The sequence below is a fragment of the Macrobrachium nipponense genome, chromosome 36 (assembly GCF_015104395.2).
Source record: "Macrobrachium nipponense isolate FS-2020 chromosome 36, ASM1510439v2, whole genome shotgun sequence".
NCBI classification, from domain to species: domain Eukaryota; kingdom Metazoa; phylum Arthropoda; class Malacostraca; order Decapoda; family Palaemonidae; genus Macrobrachium; species Macrobrachium nipponense.
This window is the reverse complement of record NC_087220.1, coordinates 56,371,003-56,393,356: the sequence shown is the minus strand read 5'-3', so window position 1 is coordinate 56,393,356 and position 22,354 is coordinate 56,371,003. Positions and strand designations below refer to the sequence as shown.

Genomic DNA, 22,354 nt, shown 5'->3' with positions numbered 1-22,354 from the left:
CATAGACGGTGACCTCCAAGGGTTTTAACCCGGTATGTATACTCCTTTGCGGAGTGTATAGTACAAGCCCATTGGGGATGACCGTAACAAAATAAACAAAAGTCTATAAATATCATGATGATAACGACCCCCAAAAACCCGTGGGGTCAATATCTATTTAAACATTTCATTTGTTATATCATATTAATAGTATCGACTGTGGAATCTTCTGTATAGGCAGAATTGTTATACATGGACTAGACCTACTGTGAATTTCAGTTGATTAAATCTAAAACTAAAGTCTGACTTTAATCTAACAGCTTGCTCGAGATGGTAACAGCGAGGTCCTTGCATCAGCCTTGGCCCGCCTTGGGGAGCAAGGGCGCAGACGGATTAACAGCCTGGATTCGGATAAATTGTCTCCCCTACACTATGCAGCCCGTTACGCACACACAGATACTGTCAAAATCCTTATACAGGCTGGTGCGCATGTCAACATTAGGGGTCAGGATCAACTTACGCCCCTCCATTTTGCTGCTAGGTATGTTTGTGTATTCGGCTTCCATGTACACTACAGTGTACAGATACAAAGTTAATGCTACCATTTATAGCTTATAATACTAAGTCGTACAGGACGTTATACAGATATTAAAGTTCTAATGCTCTGTATTTATGGCTTATATCTTTAATTTTACAACTTTTAATTAGTACCATATGTCATGAATAATTGAGTGAAGTTTTGCTTGAAATTTATCAACAGATCTTGGATTCTCTTATTCTTGTTTTAAAACAAGGCTATTAATGCGTCATTTCATTTGTTATGTAAAGGATAAATCATTTTGTTAAGTTAACAATTTATGAATCACAATGGTCTTAATTCTGTTTCAAGTTACCACTGAACTTGGGCACTTGCCTCTGAACAGGTACAGGAAACAGCTAAGGTCGGGTCGCAGGCCAAGTCCTGTCCCCATGAAACGCCTAGAGACGACAGAGGAAGTGGAAGAGGAGGAAACTGAGGAAAAAGACACTGAAGAGAAAAGTAGCCCAGAAGAGGAAGGGACGGAAGAGCATGTCCTTGAAGATGAGGAAGAAGATGAGGCACAGGCTGATGTGGATCAGCCTGTGGAAGAGGCTGAAGGAAGTGATGAGACACTCGAACCAGAAGGAGTAGACGAGCCAGGTGTGTATGATCACGAAGTTACATGATGGCGCCAAATCTGGAAGTGATGGTACACTATAAAAAGCCTTTGCAGTATGAATGTCTTATGGTGCTTGAGAAATAATTGGTGGTTTCAGTGGGTAGTTAATTTCAAATTGTACAAAAGTTTGGGATGGTAGTGCTGTCACCTAGGTCCAGGTGTCAAAATGAACTCTGATATCCTGGACACCCTTGAGCTCGCAACCCCCTCCTTGGATGGTGCCAAGCACAGGGACGTGAGACCTACTGAACCAGGTGGTGTAGGACACCCTTGGCCTCACTTGGGTGGTAGAACACAGGATCAGACTACGAGAGGGAACAGACCCCATCCAGTAAACCTACTACTGGCTAAAAACACTCGAGTTGACCGGGTGAGGGCCCAGGACTTAGTCCAACTGGGCCTCGTTGAGGAGAGTACCAGTCTGTGGTGCTCACCAGTGGTTCTGGTTTCCAAGGAAGGAGGTTGAGAGAGAAGCGGTGCTTTCAATGTGGTATGGCCGTGGCAGAAGGAGGTTGAGATCGGCTGTGCATTGACTTGTGTTGAATGCTGTAATGGAGTCCCATCCTCTCCCTCGCATTGAGGATTGCCTGGAAAGTATAGGTCAACCCCTTTCCTTAAATTCATTAGGAAAAGGGCTACTGGCAGGTCCTGTTGACATTGGAGTTGTGCCCTATGACCACATCTATCAGCTTAAAGAATGCCCCTAGTTGCTTACAGAGGCCGTTGAACTCTGTACTAGCTGGGATCCCAACTTCTTGGTATATTTGGATGACATTGTGGTCTGTGCTCAGACTTTGGAAGAACGCCTCCACATTTTGGACCGGCTACTGAAGCACTCTCCCGGAGTGCTAACCTGGTCTTCAATCTGAAGAAGTGCCAATTTGAGGTCTGGAAAGGTTACGTACCTGGAACACTCGGTAGGAGGCAGCAAGGTCATGCCCAAAAATGCAATTGTCACTGCCATCCAGGACATGCCCTACCCTAAGACAAAGAAGGAAGCCCAACGGTTTATGGGGATGGTACAGTACTTTCAGCGGTTTGTGCCCAAATTTTCTCTATTGCTCCACACACCAGACTACGCCCAGCCTTTCGTCCTTGCTATAGACGCCAGTGATGTGGGAATAGTTGCGGTGCTCTTCCTGGAGGACAGTCAGGGGCGCCACCCAATATCATAGCTCTCAAAGAAGCTGAACCTTGCACAGTCATGGTACAGTACCATAGAGAAGGAGCCCCTGGGCATGGTCCTGGAAATGAAACTCTTAACTCTACCATCCAGACCACCATATCCCCCTGACAGTCCTCACTGAATATAACCCTTTGACATACCTGACAACCTTCCTTAACAAATACAAAAGGCTCATGAGTACAACTGGTGAAGCTTTTATTGATAACAGTTTCACTGATGAGTTTAGAACTGGGAATTTTATGCTCAAATAGCTGTAAATTCTTTTGCAGATGCTTTTAGTGTTACAGCTGCCCTTAGTCTCAATTGTGACATGTAGTTAATATTCTTTTGCAGATGCTTTTGGTGTTACAACTGCCCTTAGTCTCAAACTATACCAAGAGCACGAATATATAATTAATTTAGGTTTTGTTGACAACATGTAATTGCTTCAATGAGTTTAAAACAGGTATTTTTTGTGAGACCAAAAGTGTTATGTACTTTTTTTGCTATCTTCTTAATTCTTTAGCATGTTTAATGTTAGAGTACAATACAAATTTTACATTTTCTAGAGAATGGAGTTTTTTCGCAGTTGCAACTTCTCAATTATAGTCATAAGTTTGTATAAATGTACTGCTGTCTTAATGATTTTAACTTTGATCTTGTTTTGTGGTCTATTTATTTACTAAACACATTTGATATTATTGTATGTACTGGTTGTAACAATTTTAACTTGGAATTGCAAACTCTTTTAAAATCTGGTTTTACACCTTTCTTATAATCCATATTTTTATTCATCAAAGATTATTTCTAAATAAATAAGCCCACTTAACTATTTTCTTTAAATTGCTGTGAAATTGTTTATATCAGCCATTTTTACATCAGATTTTAAATGTTTGTTTTTTTGGCTGTGTTAAGTGATTGTACTGAAAAAGGTAATCGGCAGAATTTAATATTTTTGGTTTCAAATGTAAGTTGAATTTAAAAGGTTTTGTAAAGAGGGTGCTCTTCATCTTGCTTTATACAATAGTACATACGTACATGGTTTGTTTTAATCTGTGGACCACTGACTAAAAGTGAAAAACAGAAAAGACTGTATTTACTTTGTACATAGGCATAAACGGAGGTATTGCTGTCAGTACACCACATTTGGTACACTGTACACTTTACTAAACAGTGTTTGCAGATTCCTTTTGTAGCCTTAGCTGCATTCTTTTTAGCCCTTTACCTTGCCTCCATTCCTGGTGCTTTGCTTCAGTCATACTGTCCAGTCTTTTGATTGTTTGGGTAACTGAAGTTTCTCCTAGGTTCACCTTTAGATCCTTGTACTTTGTTACTTTCTGGATTTCTTTACCTGCCTTTCCAACCACCAAATCCTCCTTGCCACTGCCCCAAGCACTTGAATGGCCAAAAGTGCCCCAGTGTTTAGTTTGACAGGCAAAATTTCACAAATTAAACTTCATAGTTTTTTCACAGGAATAGGTACAAAACCTACCTTGCTTATATGTTAGCTACCAAAGAGGTTAGGTAAATGTAAATGCTGGAATAAGTAGGGTCTGATGAACCCCAAGAGAGTGGTTCCTTATTTTGTGAAGTCTTTGCACACTATAAAAGTGTTCGGCTCCTAGTTGTTGTCCAATTATAAGGGGTAAATTGTCCTTCATGTACTGTAGTCTGTTTTTATTGTTGAGTTTTGCAGTTCTGAACTGTGGATTGTTTAATAAATAAAAGCTATTTGACTTTTGTCATTATCTGTTTGTGGAAATTGGTAACCATTAAATGTTGGTAGATTTTGTCTAGTCTTAAGGTTTCAATCTTATTGTTAATGCAATGGAAAAATCAGCAGTTCACAATTATTTTAGAAGACTCGGCAGTTCCATTTCAGTTTTATTTTAAAAAACAAACTGAAGACTAATCAGTTAGTTGTCTGCATAATTGCTCAAAGCCTACTCTTTAGTATGCCAGATTTGGTAGTGGTGAATATCCCTAAAATATATGACAATGGTTAATAGAGGAATCTGTAAGGAAAAACTGAACAGACCAAGTTTACCTGAAGGAAAGAACGGTAAGTAAGTCAAAAGTCATTGCCAAGGGCTAATGTAAGGTGGTGTTAACCACACTTATTGACTTTTACTGAATAGGTATGATAGTCTAACTGAATTTTAAGCTTAGGGAAGTCAAATATGAACCGAGTTAATTTGGATTATATTATTATTTTGTACATGAACTTCCCTGACAGATATATACTTAGCTATAGTCTCCGACGTTCCCGACAGAATTTCAAATCTCGCGGCACACGCGACAGGTAGGTCAGGTGGTCTACCTTACCCGCCGCTGGGTGGCGGATGTACGAACCACTCCTGTTTGCTTGTCAGATTTTTCTCTGTCGCGGGAACGATAACAACTGTTGTCGGTTCCTCTCGATAGTTTTTCGATTCTCGCTTGCCTGGAGTTAATTTGGACTTCTTTTGGCGACGTATTCGCTTTGTTTGGCTTGGCATACGCTGATTGTGGACCGGTTTGGTTTTGATTTGGATTTTCTTTAACGATGTCTGACCTAGATTCAGTAGTTAAAACTTCGGTTTTGTTTAGAGTTTGCGTGAATGAAGGATGTAAGGTGAGGTTGCCGAAAGCTTCGGTAGACCCTCACACGGTTTGCATGAAATGCAGGGGGAATGAATGTTCTTTTGCTAACCCTTGTAGTGAATGTAAGGGATTGAATGAAGAAGAATATAAGGCTCTCTCTTCTTATGTTAGGAAGTTGGAACGTGATAGTGCGTAAGGCTTCCTCTAGAAGTTCTAGTAGATCTAGAATGAGTGAGTTGGATGTGGATCCTAATACTAACGTAGAATTAGAACCTTCTTCCCAAGTTGCAGCCCCTGCTCCCCGCACCGAAGCCGAAGATTCGCCTTCGGAGGCGGCAGCTCTGAGAGCCACGATTCTTTCTATGGATCAGAAGATTCGTCAGTTGGAAGGTAAGGAGAGTGTTATTGATCAGTGCAGTGTCCCCAGTGTTGTGGAGGGTGCGTCTGACCGGCTCCTTAGTGCCTCTAGGCCTAGACCTCTTCCAGACTCCCAGTTCCAGTGGAGTAGGAAAGTCGAAAGCCGCAAGAGGGCTAGGGAGAACCCCCACCGGTCAGGCGCGTACCCCTCAAGGCAGATCCTGAAGTACGCTCCCAGGCTGCCTCGGATCGCTACAAGAAGGAGCTCCTATGCCAATGCTTCTCCTCTTCGTCTTCTCCCTCTCCGAAGAGAGGTTGGAACTCCCCGGATGTGTCGCGCCCGTTGAAGAGGGCTTGGAAGGCTCCCTGCAGTCCTTTGGCTTCTAGTCCGGAGGTTTTCCCGGAAGAATCGTCGGTGGAGGCGAAGAAACCCAAGAAATCCTGTGATCGTTCTTCTTCTCGCGCTCCTCGCTCGGCGCCTGCTTCCGAGGAAGAACAACAAGATTCTCCTACGAGAGTACTCGCGGGACTTCAAGCTCAGATCACGGCGATAGCAGGCACTCTAGCAGTTAGATCACGTAGGAAGAAGGACGTTTCTCTTCCGATCAAGAGATCTAGGCGCCGCTCTTCAGAGGATCGTTCTCCTCTTTTTAGGCGTTCTCCTTCATATGGGGAGGTTTCGTATGAAGGTAGGGGCTCACGTGAGCGCCCTCGCTCTCCTGGCTCTCTTTCGACTTCAAGGCGCCAAACATCGGTAGGACGCTCTATGGAGAAAGAAGTTTTTTCTCCAGATTGGATTCCCGCTTCCGGTAAGCGCACTGCACCTGCTCATCACGCTATTTCTTCAACTCCCTTGCGTGAGACTTCTCCTCAGCAGCCTCAAGATCCTAGAAGGCGCCCTTATACAAGTAGGCGTTCTTCTTCCAGATATCACTCTCCTTGAGTGTCGGATCGTGACTTCTCTCCTGACAGGCGTCAAGAGTCTGGTAGGAGTCGTGTGCATGATAGACGGCCTGCTGTTAGCCGCTCCCCGCAAGGTAGGCGCCAAGAGCCTACTGCACATCGATCTCCTAGTAGGCGCTCGTCTCTTTTAAGGAGTCATACTCCTGATTATTCTCCTCGGGGCAGACAACAAGAGTCTTTCAAGCGCCCTTCTCCGTATAGGCGCTCTCCCGCTTCTAGGCGCGCTACTCCTGACCGTTCGTCTCTTGGTAGGCACCAGGAATCTCGGAAACACCCTTCTCCAGGTAGGCACTCGTTAGCTTTGAAGCGCCCTTCTCCTGAATGTTACCCTCTTGTTAGACGTCAAGAGTCTCGCAAGCAGCCTTCTCCTAGTAGGCGCATTTCGCCTTCCAGTCGAACTTCCGTTGATCGTACTCAACTGGACAGGTATGGAGAGCCGCGCAAGCGCTCTGCTCCCGATAGGCGCTCTTCTCCTGGCAGCCGCTCGCCTCAGGATAGGCGTAAAGAGTCTAGCAGGCGCTCGCCTCCTCGTAAGCGCCCTGTGGATGTTTCCAAGGATTCTCGGAGTAGGAGCCCTACCTCTCCTTCGGCTGAGATTCCGTCTACCTCGAAGAGGGAGTCTCATCGTAGACAACCCAGATCTTCTCATCGTTCTCCAGTGGATGTGAACTCTTCTAAGAGAGGGCGTTCTCCAACCTCTCGCTCAACTCCTACTAGGATCCCTTCGTCACCTAAGGATCTTCCTCGCTCGCCTCGACAAGACGTCCTAGAAGGTTCGGATGAGGAACCGAACACTTCTGCTGCTGTGTCTTCTTACAAGAAGCTTACAGAGCTACTTTTGCAAGTTTTTGGGGATTCCCTTACTCCTACGGCTCCTCCTCCTCCTCACTCACTTTTTTCAACGGCGAAGACAGCGAAGAGTTCTTCTTGTGTGAGGATGAAGCCAACTCTTTCAATGAAGAAGGCACTGAGGAGTTTTGGTTCCTGGATGGCTTCCAAAGAAGAAGCGGGGAAAACGATGTTCGCTTTTCCTCCTTCGAAGTTATCAGGACGCGCTGGTTTCTGGTACGAAACAGGAGAGCCCTTAGGATTGGGTCTACCATCTTCGGCTGATTCGGATTTTTCGGCGCTGGTAGATTCGAGAAGGAGAACTGCCCTTAACTCTGCTAAGACGACTTGGGCAATGAATGAATTGGATCACATGCTAAAAGGCATGTTTGAGTGCTAGAAATATTTAACTTCCTTGATTGGTCGTTGGGGGTCCTAGCCAAGAAAATTGAAGTGCCAGAGTCATTTTTCGCCAGAAGATCTCATGTGTGTTTTGTCTTGTATGGACAAGTCGGTAAGAGACGGAGCGAGTGAAATCGCCTCCCTGTATGGGGCCGGGATCGTGAAGAAGAGGTCTGTTTATTGTTCCTTCTTAACGAAGTCTGTCTCCCATGCCCAGAGGTCTTCTTTGCTGTTTGCTCCTCTGTCTGCTCAGTTGTTCCCTAAACTCTCGTGCAGGACATTTCGAGATCACTTTCGGCTAAAGCCACCCAGGACCTTTTGGCACAGTCGGCAAGAAAACCTCGCCCTTCCTTCCCTACCAAGGCTAAGAAGGAAAAGGCAAGTGTTCGAGAACCCTTTCGAGGGGCGTCTTCATCAAGAACCTCTACATTTGAGGAGGTCGTAGACTTCAAGAAGGGGTAAGACTTTTGCCAAGTCTGTTAAAGCCCCCAAATAACTTGCAAAGTCCTTCAAACAACGGTGGGCGCCAGACTCTTAGAGTTTGCAGAAGTCTGGGCCCAAAATGGGGCGGATCCTTGGACCCTTTCTATTTTGAGGAGAGGTTACCTCATCCCTTTCGTCGAAAGACCTCCTTGACGACCATCCCAAGGGAACTGACGGCCAGGTACAGAGACCCCATCATGAATCAAGCTCTCCATCTAGCAGTAGATCAGATGCTGGAGAAGGGGGCTATCGAACTAGTGACAGACATCATTCATCGGGCTCTACAAACCGCCTTTTCCTAGTTCCGAAAGTCCTCAGGGGGATGGAGACCGGTGTAGAAAAGAAGTTCACGATGGAAACGCCTTCATCAGTGCTGGCAGCACTTCGTCCAGGGGACTGGATGGTTTCCTTGGATTTACAGGACGCTTACTTCCACGTACCGATCCATCCTTCCTCGAGGAAGTTTCTCAGATTCATGATGGGGGGGGGAAAATTTTTCAGTCAGGGCTCTGTGCTTCGGCCTCTCGACGGCCCCTCAAGTGTTCACGGGGATTTTGAGGAATGTGGCTCAATGGCTTCATTTGAAAGGGGTGTGAGGATATCCATGTACCTCGACGATTGGCTAATAAGGGCCAATTCAGAAGATCGTTGTTTGAAGGACTTACAAGGTAACTCAGAATTGACGAAGACGTTGGGACTTCTCGTCAATTTCAAGAAGTCGTCACTAATTCCCGAGCAAGAGTGTGTGTATCTCGGGATACAGATGAACTCTCTGAGTTTTCGGGCTTTTCCCTCTCAGGAAAGGATAGCCCTAGGATTCGAGAGAGTAACAAACCTTACTTAGGGAAAGAAGTATGCACAGTGAGGGAGTGGATGAGTCTGCTGGGGACGCTCTCCTCGCTGGAGCAATTCGTTTCCCTAGGAAGGTTGCACCTGAGACCGCTCCAATTCTTTCTCATCGGAATTGGAGTCGTCGTTCTCAGGATTTGACGTTCTCCCTGTCGTTATCCCAGGACGTCAAGAAACATCTATGTTGGTGGACAGATCCCAACCTCTTTGCGAAGGGACTGTCTCTTCAATCCCAGACCCCCAACCTGGTGTTGTTCTCCGACGCGTCGGACACGGGGTGGGGGGCAACTCTGGGAACCAGCGAAGTGTCAGGTACCTGGGTGAGGGGGACCAGATAGCCTGGCACATCAACAGAAAGGAGTTGATGGCTGTGTGGTGGCTCTGAAGGCTTTCGAGCCCAAAGTCCAGAAGATCGGTAGTGCAAGTCAACACGGCAACACTACAGCTCTGGCATATATCAGGAAACAGGGGGGACGCATTCCTTCTCCCTGTACGAGACAGCAAGAGACCTTCTTCTGTGGGCAGAAGAAAGAGGAATCAAGCTTCTCACCCGGTTCGTGCAGGGAGAAAGAATGTAAGAGCAGATCTCCTCAGCAGGAAAGATCAGGTCCTTCCCACAAAGTGGACCCTTCATCTGGATGTATGCCAGAGCCTGTGGAATTATGGGGCAGGCCACACATAGACCTCTTTGCCACGTCAAAGAACAAGAGGCTGGATCCTTACTGCTCTCCGATATCGGATCCAGAGGCATTAGCAATAGATGCTCTTCTTCTAGACTGGAGCGACTCGACATCTACGCGTTTCCCCCCTTCAAGATCCTGGGGCTAACCATCAAGAAGTTTCGTAGAGTCGATTCAACGAGAATGACCTTAATCGCTCCCTTTTGGCCGGCCCAAGAATGGTTCACAGAGGTACGGAATGGTTGGTGGACCTTCCAAGATCGCTCCCGCTAAGGAGCGATCTACTCAGACAAACCCCACTTCGACAGGTACCACACAAAAATCTCCTCGCTCTCAGTCTGACTGGCTTCAGACTGTCCAAAGTTTGGTCAGAGCGAAAGGCTTTTCAGCAACAGCTGCTAAAGCAATCGCAAGAGCGAGGAGACCTTCCACCTTGCGTGTATACCAGTCAAAGTGGGATGTCTTCAGACGTTGGTGCAAGAGGAAGAACATTTCCTCTTCCAGTACCTCTGTGACCCAAATTGCGGATTTCCTTATTTTCCTCAAAGAAGAATGTCATCTTGTTGTGTCAACTATTAAGGGATACCGCAGTATGTTGGCGGCGGTATTTCGGCATAGAGGCTTAAATATATCCGATGATAAGGACCTGCATGATCTTATTAGATCATTTGAAACCATTAAGCGTCCTCATGTAGTACCGAACTGGAATCTAGACGTAGTTCTACAATTCCTTGGATCGTCTAGATTTGAACCTCCTGGCTTAGCCTCTTTCAAGGATCTGACGAAGAAGGCTATCTTCCTTTTGGCCCTAGCTGTACAGCTAAGAGAGTGAGTGAGCTCCAAGCTATTGAGGGCAATGTAGGGTTTAAGGAAGATTCTATGGTGTGTTCGTTTCTTCCAAGTTTCCTTGCAAAGAATGAAAACCCATCACGCCCTTGGCCCAGGAGCTTTGAAGTTCGTAGTTTATCTTTTCTAGTAGGGGAAGAGCCTGAAAGCAACTCTTTGCCCTATGAGAATTATGAAGTATTTGCCTTAAGAGGAAGGAACAACCTTAAGGCTAATCAAGATGTGCTTTGGTGCTCTGTAAAGGACCCACTCGGCCCATGTCGAAGAATGCTCTTTCCTTTTTTCTGAGAAGCCTTATTACAGAGGCACATGTTGCCTGTAAGGAAGAACATTTTAGACTACTGAAAGTGAAAGCTCACGAGGTGAGAGCCATTGCAACTTCGCTTGCATTCAGAAAAAATATGTCTGTGCGGAACTTGATGGAGGCGACTTTTTGGAGATGCCAATCGGTTTTTTTTGCAAACCACTACCTACTGATGTAAAAATCACAATATGATAAATGCTTCGCCTTGGGGGTCCTTTCGTATCGGCGGATTCGGTGCCTGGGGCAGGGAGCTGAAACTTATCCTGTGTAAATTTTTTATGTTACCCTATATTTTATATTGGTGTTTTTTGGTTGTCTGAAAGAGGTTGCAGGAGGCACCTCTTTTTGTCGTAATATTAACCCTTTGTATTTTGGTTAGGTGGTCTGTGGGTTTTGGCTCCTTGCAGAGGTAGTGGTAAGGATCTGTTAGGTAAGCGGACAAGGTCCCTCAACAGGATCCGACTTGATTCTACCACAATAGGGATCACATATCCCAGTGGTAGATCCGAGAGTCTTTCAGCATCAGGTCACGTCCAAGCTGTAGCTCTCAGGCAATGCAGACTCAGAGACCGTTATCTATGAAGTCTTCATCCTGAAAAGGTGAGAACCAAGGTTTTATATCCTACAACATTAGTTGTTTCCCGTCTTACCTGTATTATTTAGCTGTCTCTTACCTCCACCAAGGGTGCCAATCAGCTAAGTATATATCTGTCAGGGAAGTTCATGTACAAAAATGATATTTTTAAACTACAATAAAGTTTTGTACATACTTACCTGGCAGATATATACGATTAATGGCCCACCCAGCCTCCCCTCAGGAGACAGGTGGAAGAGAAAAATCTGACAAGCAAAACAACGGGAGTGGTTCCGTAACCCAGCGGTCGGGTAAGGTAGTACTACCTGACCTACCTACCTGTCGTGTGTGCCGCGAGATTGAAATTCTGTCGGGAACGTCGGAGACTATAGCTAAGTATATATCTGCCAGGTAAGTATGTACAAAACTTTATTGTAGTTTAACAATATCATATTTGTGTTCAGTATGAAAGTAATTTTTAAACCATATTTTTGGTTTAATTCTGTTGATATTCAAGGTCTTTTTCTTTTTATTATACTTCAGAATCTAACTTGGGCTTTCAGGAATTGTTATATCTCTCTCTTCAACCTGGTAACTATAAATGACAGAAATGTTTTTATTCAGGTGTTAGCATGGGTTTAACTCTTTCTAATGGATATTTAGTGTGGATGTAACTGTTTATGACCGGCTCTGTGCATTATATTCAAGTGCAACAGATCCTGTTCAGCAGAATTTATTATTGTGGTTGAACAGCAACAGCTACATTTCAGTTTAATCTTGGTACCAAATTTTTTTAAAGCAGATTTTGACAACTGCATTGCTGAAGAGGACCTAATGTCTTACTTTGCAATGTGAAGTGAAGAACTAAGAACATGCATGGTGGTTTAGTTCATTTATTGAATGGAAAGTAGTCATTAATATCTGCATGTCAAGTTAACTTTGATGCCTTTGTTTTTTTATTAGGACTTTTGTCATTTATGTTGATGTTTCCCATCCCAAACCCAGAATTGGTACCTTAACTTGCTTGGAGAAACTAAATTCAACATGCAGGATGTGTATGCAATCTTGTAAGAGACCAAATTTTATGCATTTCATACATTCAACTTACCTGTCAGATATATACATAGCTATAGACTCCGTCGTTCCCGACAGAATTTCAAATTTCGCGGCAACTCGCTTACAGGTAGGTCAGGTGATCTACCGCCCTGCTCTGGGTGGCAGGGCTAGGAAACTATTCCCGTTTTTCTAATCATAATCTCTCTGTCGCCGGCTGTATCAACATTGTTGTTACTTCCTCCTGACTAGAATTCGTTTTTCGCAAAGCTTTTGATCATCTATCGCTGATATTTGGTGACGTACTTGGATCGTGTTGGCATTCGCATCGTGGACTGTTTTTTTTTTGGACTTGGTTTTTGGATTTTGTGAATATGTCTGATTCTAGTGTTAGTTTCAGAGTGTGTGTGAATGAGGTGTAGAAAGTGTAGAATGGTTGAATGTTCATTTGAGAATACGTGTAAATGAGTGTGAGAATCTGAAGTGCACAAGAATGGAAAGAATCTAGCTTCTTACTGAGAAGTTAGAGAGAGATAGAGAGAGGAAGAAACCCATAGAAGGTCTGCCTCTCATGATCTACTTTTCTAGCTCTGTAGCTTCTTCCTATTATGATAATGAACATTCTGTTTCAGCCCGTTCACAAATGGCTAATCCCTCTAGTTCGGCTTCGGAAATAGCAGAACTTAGAGCTTCCCTTCAGAAATGCAGGAAAAAGTCGCAGCATTGGAAGGTAAGTCAAAGTGAAATGTGACAGTGATATTAGTGTCCCCAGTGTAGTGGAGGGGGCGTCTGGTCGTCCTCTGCGACGCTCCCCAGCCTAGACCTCTTCCAAGCTCCTGGCCCGGAGGAGGAAGGAAAAGTCGAAAGCCGTACGGGGGTTTGTGGAGAATCCCCAACGATCAGGCGTCCCTTCGGCAGAATCGATCGTATCGACTGCTAAAGACCGCTATAAGAGGGTCCTACGAGAGTGCTTTTCGTCGTCGAGTTCGCCTTCTCCGAGAAGAGGGTGGAAGGAGTCGAATCTTTCCGTCCTTTGAAGAGGAGTATGCAAGAGCCTGCCAGGCGCCAGGCGCCTGCGGAACATGAGATCAATTCGAGTCCCGCCGCGCTTTTCTCAGAAGGAGGAGCGCCTTCGGTAGTAAAGAGGCGAGAATACGGTCAGACTCTGAGAATGGAGGAGATCCTAGAGCGCCTTCCAGATCTCCCTCTCCTAAATCGAAGATTCCTCAACCAAGAAAATCTTGAAGAATATGCAAGAGCAATTAGCCTTGCTAGTAGGAACTCGTTATAAGGAGCCTACTCGTAAGAAGGATGATAGGCTTCCTATTAAAAGATCGAAAGAACTATCTCCTGCCAGGCGCGACGCATCCCTCAGGGGAGTTGTCGCTCAGGCGCCATCTCTGGGGGGGGTGCGGTGCGCTAGACAGGCGAGAGGTAGGAAAGGAAGCTACTCCTGTCAAGAGTAGGGCGCCAACCAGAAGCCAGACTCCGAGTAGGCGTAACGAGCCAGGACATTCAAGATCTTCAATCACGCACCAAGAGCTGGATGAGAGGAAGATCCTGTTAGGAGTAGAGCACTTTATAAAGGACGGAAAGCATCCTACTGAAACAATATCAGACGGATACTCCTCCCAAGCCCCACCAGGAGTATTCTGAACTAGTTACTCCTCCCAGGCGCCAGGAGTATTACGAAGCTTATACTCCTCCCACCAGGCGCCAGGAATATGCGGAATTTAATACTCCTACCACGCGCCAGGAGTATTATGAACAGAACGCGCCTACTAAAAGCCAGGAGCATTCGAGGCGCTTTGCGCCTGCCAGGCGCCAGGCGCCTGCTGAAAGCCAGGAGTATTCGAGGCGCTCTGCGCCTGCCAGGCGCCAGGCGCCTGATGAAATGCGTCTGCCAGGCGCCAGGCGCCTGATGAAAATGCGCCTGCCAGGCGCCAGGCGCCTGATGAAAATGCGCCTGCCAGGCGCCAGGCGCCTGATGAAAATGCGCCTGCCAGGCGCCATGCGCCTGCTGAAAGTGAACCTGACACTCGTAAGAGAGTAAGAGAGGAGTCAGTAGAAAGGAGAGAACCTTCTCCTTCGAGATCTCTTAACCCAGAAGATGCCTCGGAGGACGAAATGAAAGGATCTTCTAATTATAAAGTCCTTTCGTCCCTGCTGTTGGAGGAATATGGAGACTCTTTGACACCAGCTGCTCCCCCTTCGCCACGTTCGCAGTTTTCGAGCACGAAACCACTCAAGTCCTCCTCTTTCCCCTCAAAATGAAGCCTGCCATTTCTATGAGGGAGAGCGCTACAAATCTCTTGACTCCTGGTTCAAGAAGAAGAAGGAGTTAGGAAGGACGGTCTTTTGTAGCCTCCGTCAAACTTACAGGAAGGAGAGGAATTTGGTACGAAACGGGAGAGGATATAGATTGTCTCTGTCCGTTTCAGCCGAATCAGATTTCTCGAGTTTTGGTGGATTCGTCTAGAAGGCACGCCTTGAATGCAGCAAAGGTTACATGGGGGCTTTCGGAAACGGACCACCTCATCAAGAGTCTATTTCGCACCCTAGAAGTTTTTAACTTCTTAGATTGGTCCCTTGGGGTTCTGGCCAAGAAATCTCAAGAAAATGAACAACTCGACCCAGAAACCCTGAATTGTATCCTAGCCTGCATTGATAAGGCTGTTCAGGATGGATCAGCTGAGGTATGCTCGCTATATGGTGCAGAGTGTTAAAGAAAAGAGCGTGCACAGTGCTTTCCTCACAAAGGCCGTCTCGCATTCGCAGAGAGCCGCCTTATTGTTTGCGCCTCTCTCTGAACACCTTTTCCATCGCAGTTGGTGAAGGACATCGCACATTCTCTGACGGAAAAGGCCACCCAGGATCTCCTTAGACAATCATCAAGGAAGAGTAGGCCTGTGGCTAGTGAGGAGAAGAAAGTGGCTCACCCAGCTCAGAAACAGCCCTTTCGAGGAGGTCTTCCAACTAGACCGATCGCCAGAAGGAAGTCAACCGATAAGAGGGGTAGGTCTTCCTTCCGTGCCTTTAAGAAAGGGAAGTGAGAGTTCCGCCTCCAGACACCCGTTAGGTAGCCAGGCTACAGTATTTTGTGAAAGCCTGGGAAGACTTAGGAGCCAACACTTGGACGATGTCGATCATCAAGAAGGGGTATCGCATCCCATTCAAGGACATTCCTCCCTTGACAACATCTCCGAGGGAATTGTCCGCCAGATACAGGGACCAGATGATGACGGACACTCTTCGGCAAATGGTGGAACAGATGTGGGAAAAAAGGGCAATAGAACTTGTACTGGATTGCAACTCCCCCGGGGTTTTACAATCGCTTGTTTCTTGTAACAAAAGCCTCGGGGGATGGAGACCGGTACTGGACGTAAGTGCGCTGAACAAATTTGTCGAACAACAGAAGTTCAGCATGGAAACGTCTGCCTCAGTCCTTGCAGCACTACGGCAAGGGGATTGGATGGTGTCCATAGACCTTCAGGACGCATACTTCCACATCCCGATCCACCATTCGTCGAGGAAGTACCTTCGATTTATGTTTCGAAGGCAGAAATTATCAGTTCAGGCCCTGTGTTTCGGCTGTCCACGGCTCCTCAAGTCTTCACAGACGTGATGAAAATGTAGCGAGACACCTACACTTGAAAGGGATAAATGTCTCAAGTACCTGGACGACTGGCTCATCAGAGCCAAGTCTCAAAAGCAGTGTTTGGAGGACCTGTTAATAACACTGGAGTTGACAAAGTCTTTGGGACTGATCGTGAACCTCGAGAAGTCTCAGATGATCCCCAGCCAGAACGTGGTTTATCTGGGGATTCAGATGGATTCTCGGGGTTTTCGAGCTTTTCCATCGCAAGAAAGACTAAAGAAAGGCTGTGCCACAGTATCGAACTTTCTAGGGAAAGAGCGCACTTCGGCGATTGGAACTGGCGCTTCTGGGAACCCTTTCCTCGCTCGAACAGTTCTTTTCTCCTAGGGAGATTACAATCTTCGACCGCTTCAGTTCTTCCTAAGAAGAAGTTGGAGTTGGAAGACAGGTCAGCTTATATCGGATACGTTTCCAAATATCGGAAGAAATAAAACACCATTTGAAGTGGTGGTTGCTTCCACTAAAGGAAAACAAACAGGAGTGTCCCTGCAAGTACGGAACCAAGCCTGACATTGTTTTCAGACGCCTCGGAGGCGGGCTGGCTGGGGGGGTGCAACATTGGGACCCAGAGAAGTGTCAAGGCACCTGGTCGGCAGAACAGGTGTCATGGCACATAAATTGCAAAGAGCTCTTAGCAATTCAACCTGGCTCGCTTAAAGAGCTTCGAACACTTAGTCAGAGACAAAGTCGTGCAGATAAATTCGGACAATACGACAGCTCTGGCTTATGTCAAGAAGCAAGGAGGGGACGCACTCTTTTGCTCTGTACGAGCTGGCACGGGATCTACTGATTTGGCGAACCAAGGAATGTAATTCTTCTAACAAGGTTTTGTTCAAGGGGAGAGGAATGTGAGAGCGGACAGACTGAGCAGGAGATTCCAGGTCCTTCCCACAGAATGGACACTCCACTCAGAAGTCTGTCAGAGCCTGTGGCGCCTTTGGGGGAAGCCTCAAATAGATCTTTTCGCCACATTCCTCTCCAAAAGGATAGATACATTTTGTGCCCTGGTGGAGGATCCCCGAGCTTATGCAACAGACGCCTTTCTCCTGGACTGGTCAGGAATAGACGTTTACGCTTTTCCCCCGTTCAAGATTCTGGGGGAAGTAGTCAGAAAATTCGTGGCATCCGAAGGAACCAAGATGACTCTGATCGCTCCGTATTGGCCAGCTCAAATCTGGTTCACAGAGGTGATGGAATGGACAGTGGACTTCCCCAGATCTCTTCCAAACAGAATAGATCTGCTCAAACAACCCCACTTCGAGAGGTAGGGTACATCAAAATACCCGCTCTTGCTCTGACTGCCTTCGACTATCGAAAGACTCGTCAGAGCGAGAGGGTTTTCTCGCCAGGCAGCAAATGCAATTGCTAGAGCCCGCAGATCATCTACGAGACGAGTGTACCAATCGAAGTGGGAAGTTTTCAGAAACTGGTGTAGGTCGAAGAAGCTGTCCTCTTCCAGTACCTCTGTACCGAAATTGCAGATTTCCTTCTGTTTCTTAGACAAGAGTCGCATCTCTCTGGTACCAACTATTAAGGGGTACAGGAGTATGCTCTCAGCAGTCTTTAGAAACAGAGGATTAGATCTAAACGAATGACAAGGATTTGCACGACCTCATTCGTTCATTCGAAAACATCTAAATCACGCGAACTAAGGTTCCAAGCTGGAACTTAGATGTGGTTCTTAAATTTCTTTCATCAGATGAATTCGAACCACTTCACACTGCTTCGTTCCGTAATAGCACGAGAAAGTGTTTGTTTCTGATGTCTCTTGCAACGGCAAAAAGAATCAGGTGAGTTGCACGCCCTTGAATCAAGAGTTGGCTTCAAAGGAGACTCAGCAATTTGTTCATTTCAGTCCCTTTTTCTGGCAAAAAAAAAAAAATGAAAAACCCTTCGAATCCCTGGCCCAGGAGCTTCGAAGTTAAAGGACTTTCTAGCTTGGTGGGAGAGAGGCAGAAAGATCCCTGTGCCCAGTTAGAGCTCTAAAATTTTATCTGGACAGGAAGAAAGCAGTTGGGGGGTTCGCAGAAAAGTCTTTGGTGCTCAGTGAAAGACCCCAAGAGAGCAATGTCTAAGAACGCATTAGCCTTCTTTGTGAGAAGTGTTATCACAGAAGCTCATAAGAAGTGTCCAGATGATTCGTTTAATCTCCTAAGAGTGGGAGCCCACGAAGTTAGAGCAATCGCAACCTCGGTGGCGTTCCAAAGGAAAATATGTCACTAAAGAACATTTTGGATACAACTTATTGGAGATGCAACTCTGTGTTTGCATCCCATTATTTAAAAGACGTACGAGTTACGTATGATAAATGCTTTTCGTTAGGTCCGTTTGTGTCAGCACAGACGGTTCTGGGTAAAGGAGAAAGCACCAATCCTTAAAATTATGTACGTAACCCTCCTTGTCGGTATGTGTTCGGGTCTTTCGGGTTTTTCGGTGGTATGGGAGGTGTCAGTTGTCGCACAGGCGGCCTTCACTTCTCTTTATTTGAAATCGAGTGACATCTGACATTAGAGGGGTACAAAAATTTGTTTATTTTTGTATGTATGATTTTCGAGTTTGTGGTTGTTGCAAAGAGTTTGGGGATAACTCTAGGCAACCTTAGAACTAACACTGGGTTAGGATCGGGTGATCGGGATTGGTTGTGTGCTCCTTAAATTAGTGCGTGTTGTCATATAAGCGGATGTGTCTCCCATTGACAAACGCCATTTAGGATTCTGTCGAGTAAGTGGAAGAGACCCCATCGACAGATCCACAAGAATTCTTGGCCACAGATCACTATCTCGCTAAGGTTCTTGAGATGAAGCAGACTCCTAGGCAGTAGCCACGAAGTCTTCCATCTAAGAAGGTAGGAACTAAGGTTTATTTATACCTACCAACATATGTTGTTTACCTGTCTAGTCAGTTAGTTAGCTGTCTCTTGCCCTCCACCAAAGGGTGTCAATCAGCTATGTATATATCTGACAGGTAAGTTGAATGTATGAAAATGACATTGTTATGATACAATAAAGTTTCATACATACTTACCTGGCAGATATATACAATTGAAGACCCACCCAGCCTCCCCGCAGGAGAAGGTGGAAGAGAGATTATGATTAGAAAACGGGAATAGTTCCTAGCCCTGCCACCCAGAGCAGGGCGGTAGATCACCTGACTACCTGTAGCGAGTGCCGCGAAATTTTGAAATTCTGTCGGAACGACGGAGTCTATAGCTATGTATATATCTGCCAGGTAAGTATGTATGAAACTTTATTGTATCATAACAATGTCATGTTCATCAAAAGAGGAACATTTTTTTTCTTTTAATTAACTAGAAGCCAGTGCCTCGGGACAGTGAGGTTAGCACAACCATTTTGAGGCTGAATGACTTCAAAAGTACATACGCACATGTATTTATTTCATTTGTTTAAATATCCCCCTTCCCCCTTTGATTATTCTAGCAGAGTCTTCAGTCTGCAAATAATAGGTATATAACTGAAAATTAACTTAGCAAACATTTCTGAAAGGTATTTTTCTATGAGAAATATCCACAAATCTGGGTTTTTTTTATGAATTTCATCATTAAAATGCACTTTGGTGATAAAACTATTAAAAAACAAAAACCATGATGAAAATTTTTTTAGTGTGTAACTCTCTCCACTCGTTTGGTGATTGTTGTTCATTAGGAAAATTTCATTTCTACATTTTTAGAGAAATAAAATCATTCCCTCTTTTATGTTTAGAATGCAGTGCTGTACATGGTTCTATGATGTATGTAATACTGTATACTGTAATAGTACACTTTAGCTGGAAAGGCAGCATTGTCATGTGGAGATTTCCATGCAGTTGCTTTTGTATTGCTGCTTTTCATGTATGTATGAGTGTGATGAAAGACCTGCCACAGATCATGTTGAAGGAATTTGCTTGGATTGCATTATTTTTTGTTCCTTATAATCTTTTGAATTGACATTTAACAAAAAAAAAATTTGCATTGGGCGAGATCCTGTATGTATTAGTGGGAACTGAAAATTTTATGTTGATCCTTTTTTTTTTCTTTATTTTGTCATATTTTGCAAGGTACAGAGTAGACTGGATGCATTCCAGTTTTCATGGAATACTAATTTTGAATATCATTCATGATGAATATTTTTGTTTATTCATAAAATAGCTTTAGCAGATTGTGGGAAATTATGTACAGCATATGCTTTTATATTACAGTATTGTGTTTAATTGAATTTTGCAGTGTATAGTAGATGTAAGCCTACTTTCAATAACTTGAGCTTGCTATTAGACACTTTGTAAAAATAAATTTTTTTAACAGACCACCATCAGCTGACAGTTACATCCATAAAGTCTGCCATCTCTGGCATCAGCAACGAAAGTCTTGAGGAAAACTCTGTCATAAGACTCCTTGTAGATAGCGGTGCAGAGATTAATGCAAAGGATGTCTATGGCCAGACACCCCTACATTTTGCTGCTATGAGAGGAAATGACCCAGCTGCCAGGGATCTTTTAAAATGCCCACATATTTTGGTTGAAGTAAGTGAACTTGGAATCAAATGTCGCAATATTTTGTTAGGTGTCAGGTCGTTGTGTCACACTAAAGGAATATTTCAAATCATGTCTTTTAAGGAATGCAAGGAAATTTGATTTGGCATAGGGTCACTTTCACAAGAGCTGGATGTTTTATTTTAATGTTTTCATTTGCTTGAGAATGTGAGTAGATTACATGATTTTTATTTGCTTGAGATTATAAGTGGATTTTACATGAAAACCTTTAGCCCAGAGTGACTTAACTTAAGTTTAATATGTAAGTTGCTGTCATTTTGAAGGTTTGTGGTTTGGTAATTTTATACATGCAACTTACCCGGCAGATATATACTTAGCTATAGACTCCGTCGTCCCGACAGAATTCAAAACTCGCTGCACACGCTACAGGTAGGTCAGGTGATCTACCATTCCCGCCGCTGGGTGGCGGAATCCAGACCATTCCCGTTTTCTGAGCCAGATTTTCTCTGTCGCTGAGGCCGGCAACAACTGTTGTTTGGTCTCTCCTGATTGGAATTCTGCTCATTTGCCGAGAATTGGTTGGACTCATTTGGTGAAGTACTCTTGTTTGTTCTCGGGATTGGTATTCGCTTATTTTGGACTGGATTAGGACTTGGATTTGGTTTTTTCTATTAATATGGCTGAAGTTAAGGTAACACCTAAGTTTAGGGTGTGTGCAAGGGACGAATGCAGAACTAGGTTGTTTAAAGCAGAGGTAGATCCTCATACACTTTGTATTAAATGTAGAGGTTCTGAATGTGCATTTGATAGAACTTGTGCTGAATGTGAAGGGCTTACGGAGCAAGGATGGAAGGATTTAGCTTCTTATATTAAGAAAAGAGAGAAGGATAGAGCTAGGAAAGCTTCAGCTAGAAGCTCGAGTAGATCCTGTTCTTTTGAGCCCTGAATAGAAACTAACAAGCTAGATGATGTTTCTCCCATAACCTCAGCCCCTTCTCCCTGCGTTGAATCTAAGGACTCATTTTCAGAAATGGAAAGAATGAGATCCCAGTCAGTGAATACAGTGACCCCAGTGCAGTGGAGGGGGCGTCTGATCGGCTCCGCATTGCTCCTAGGCCTAGACCGCTTCCAAACTCCCAGGACCAGGGGAGGAGGAATGTCAAAAGCCGCAGGGAGGATGTGGAGCATCCCCAACGATCAGGCGTCCCTTTCGCAGATCCTGAAGTAACGACCCAGGCTGCCTTGGATAGCCGTAGAAAAGGCATCCTGGAAGAGTGTTTTTCTGCGTCGGACTCCTCCTCGTCTAGGCGTGGATGGAGCTCTGCTTCGAAGTCTCGTCCGCTGAAGAGATCGTGGGTTGCGCCGAAAGGAGACGCTTTTGATTCGAGCCCTGAGCGCTTTCCAGAGAATTTTCCTTCGAGTAGTAAGAAGGCGAGAAGACCGTCTCCAGCGCCTCAAGCACCCGACCTAAACTTTTCCTGCTTAATCTACAGGAACAAATATCCTCCCTGGTAGGCGCTCTACATACGGATTCGTCTTGAAGGAAAGACTCCTCCCTTCCAGTGAAGAGATCAAAGTTTTCTTCTCCTGGTAGAAGAGAGGTTTCTCACTCTAGCAGGCGCTCGTCACCTGAGAGACACTCTCGTTCTCCCTTTAAGCGATCCTCTCCTTTGTATAGGAAGAAAGTTCCCAGCGGTAGCCGCTCGCAGAGCAAACGATCAGCTACGTCTTTTCGGAGAGGTCAGGAGTCGGACTCCTCTACTGAGGATCAGGATAGGCGTCAAGAGCCTAAGAAGCAGGATATTTTCAAACGCCAGGAGTTGACAGAGCCTAGTAAGCGCCAAGAATATAGCAGGCGTATAGAGCCTACCAGACGCCAGGAGTCTAGTGAGAGGCGTCAAGAGCCTACCAGGAGTCACGACAAGCGCCAGGAGTCAAGCAGGCGC

General features: G+C 45.2%; 1 protein-coding gene across 1 annotated transcript in view; it reads left to right on the top strand.

Annotated features, from left to right (window-relative positions):
- The window catches only part of LOC135203684 (transient receptor potential cation channel subfamily A member 1 homolog), a 117,277-nt gene that overhangs the window by 36,315 nt on the left and 58,608 nt on the right, over nucleotides 1-22,354 (top strand). Inside the window, 4 exon segments of the mRNA XM_064233583.1 lie at nucleotides 300-520; nucleotides 903-1,159; nucleotides 11,756-11,803; nucleotides 20,221-20,438. Coding sequence (XP_064089653.1) covers nucleotides 949-1,159; nucleotides 11,756-11,803; nucleotides 20,221-20,438 — 477 coding nt within the window. The 5' untranslated portion in view covers nucleotides 300-520; nucleotides 903-948.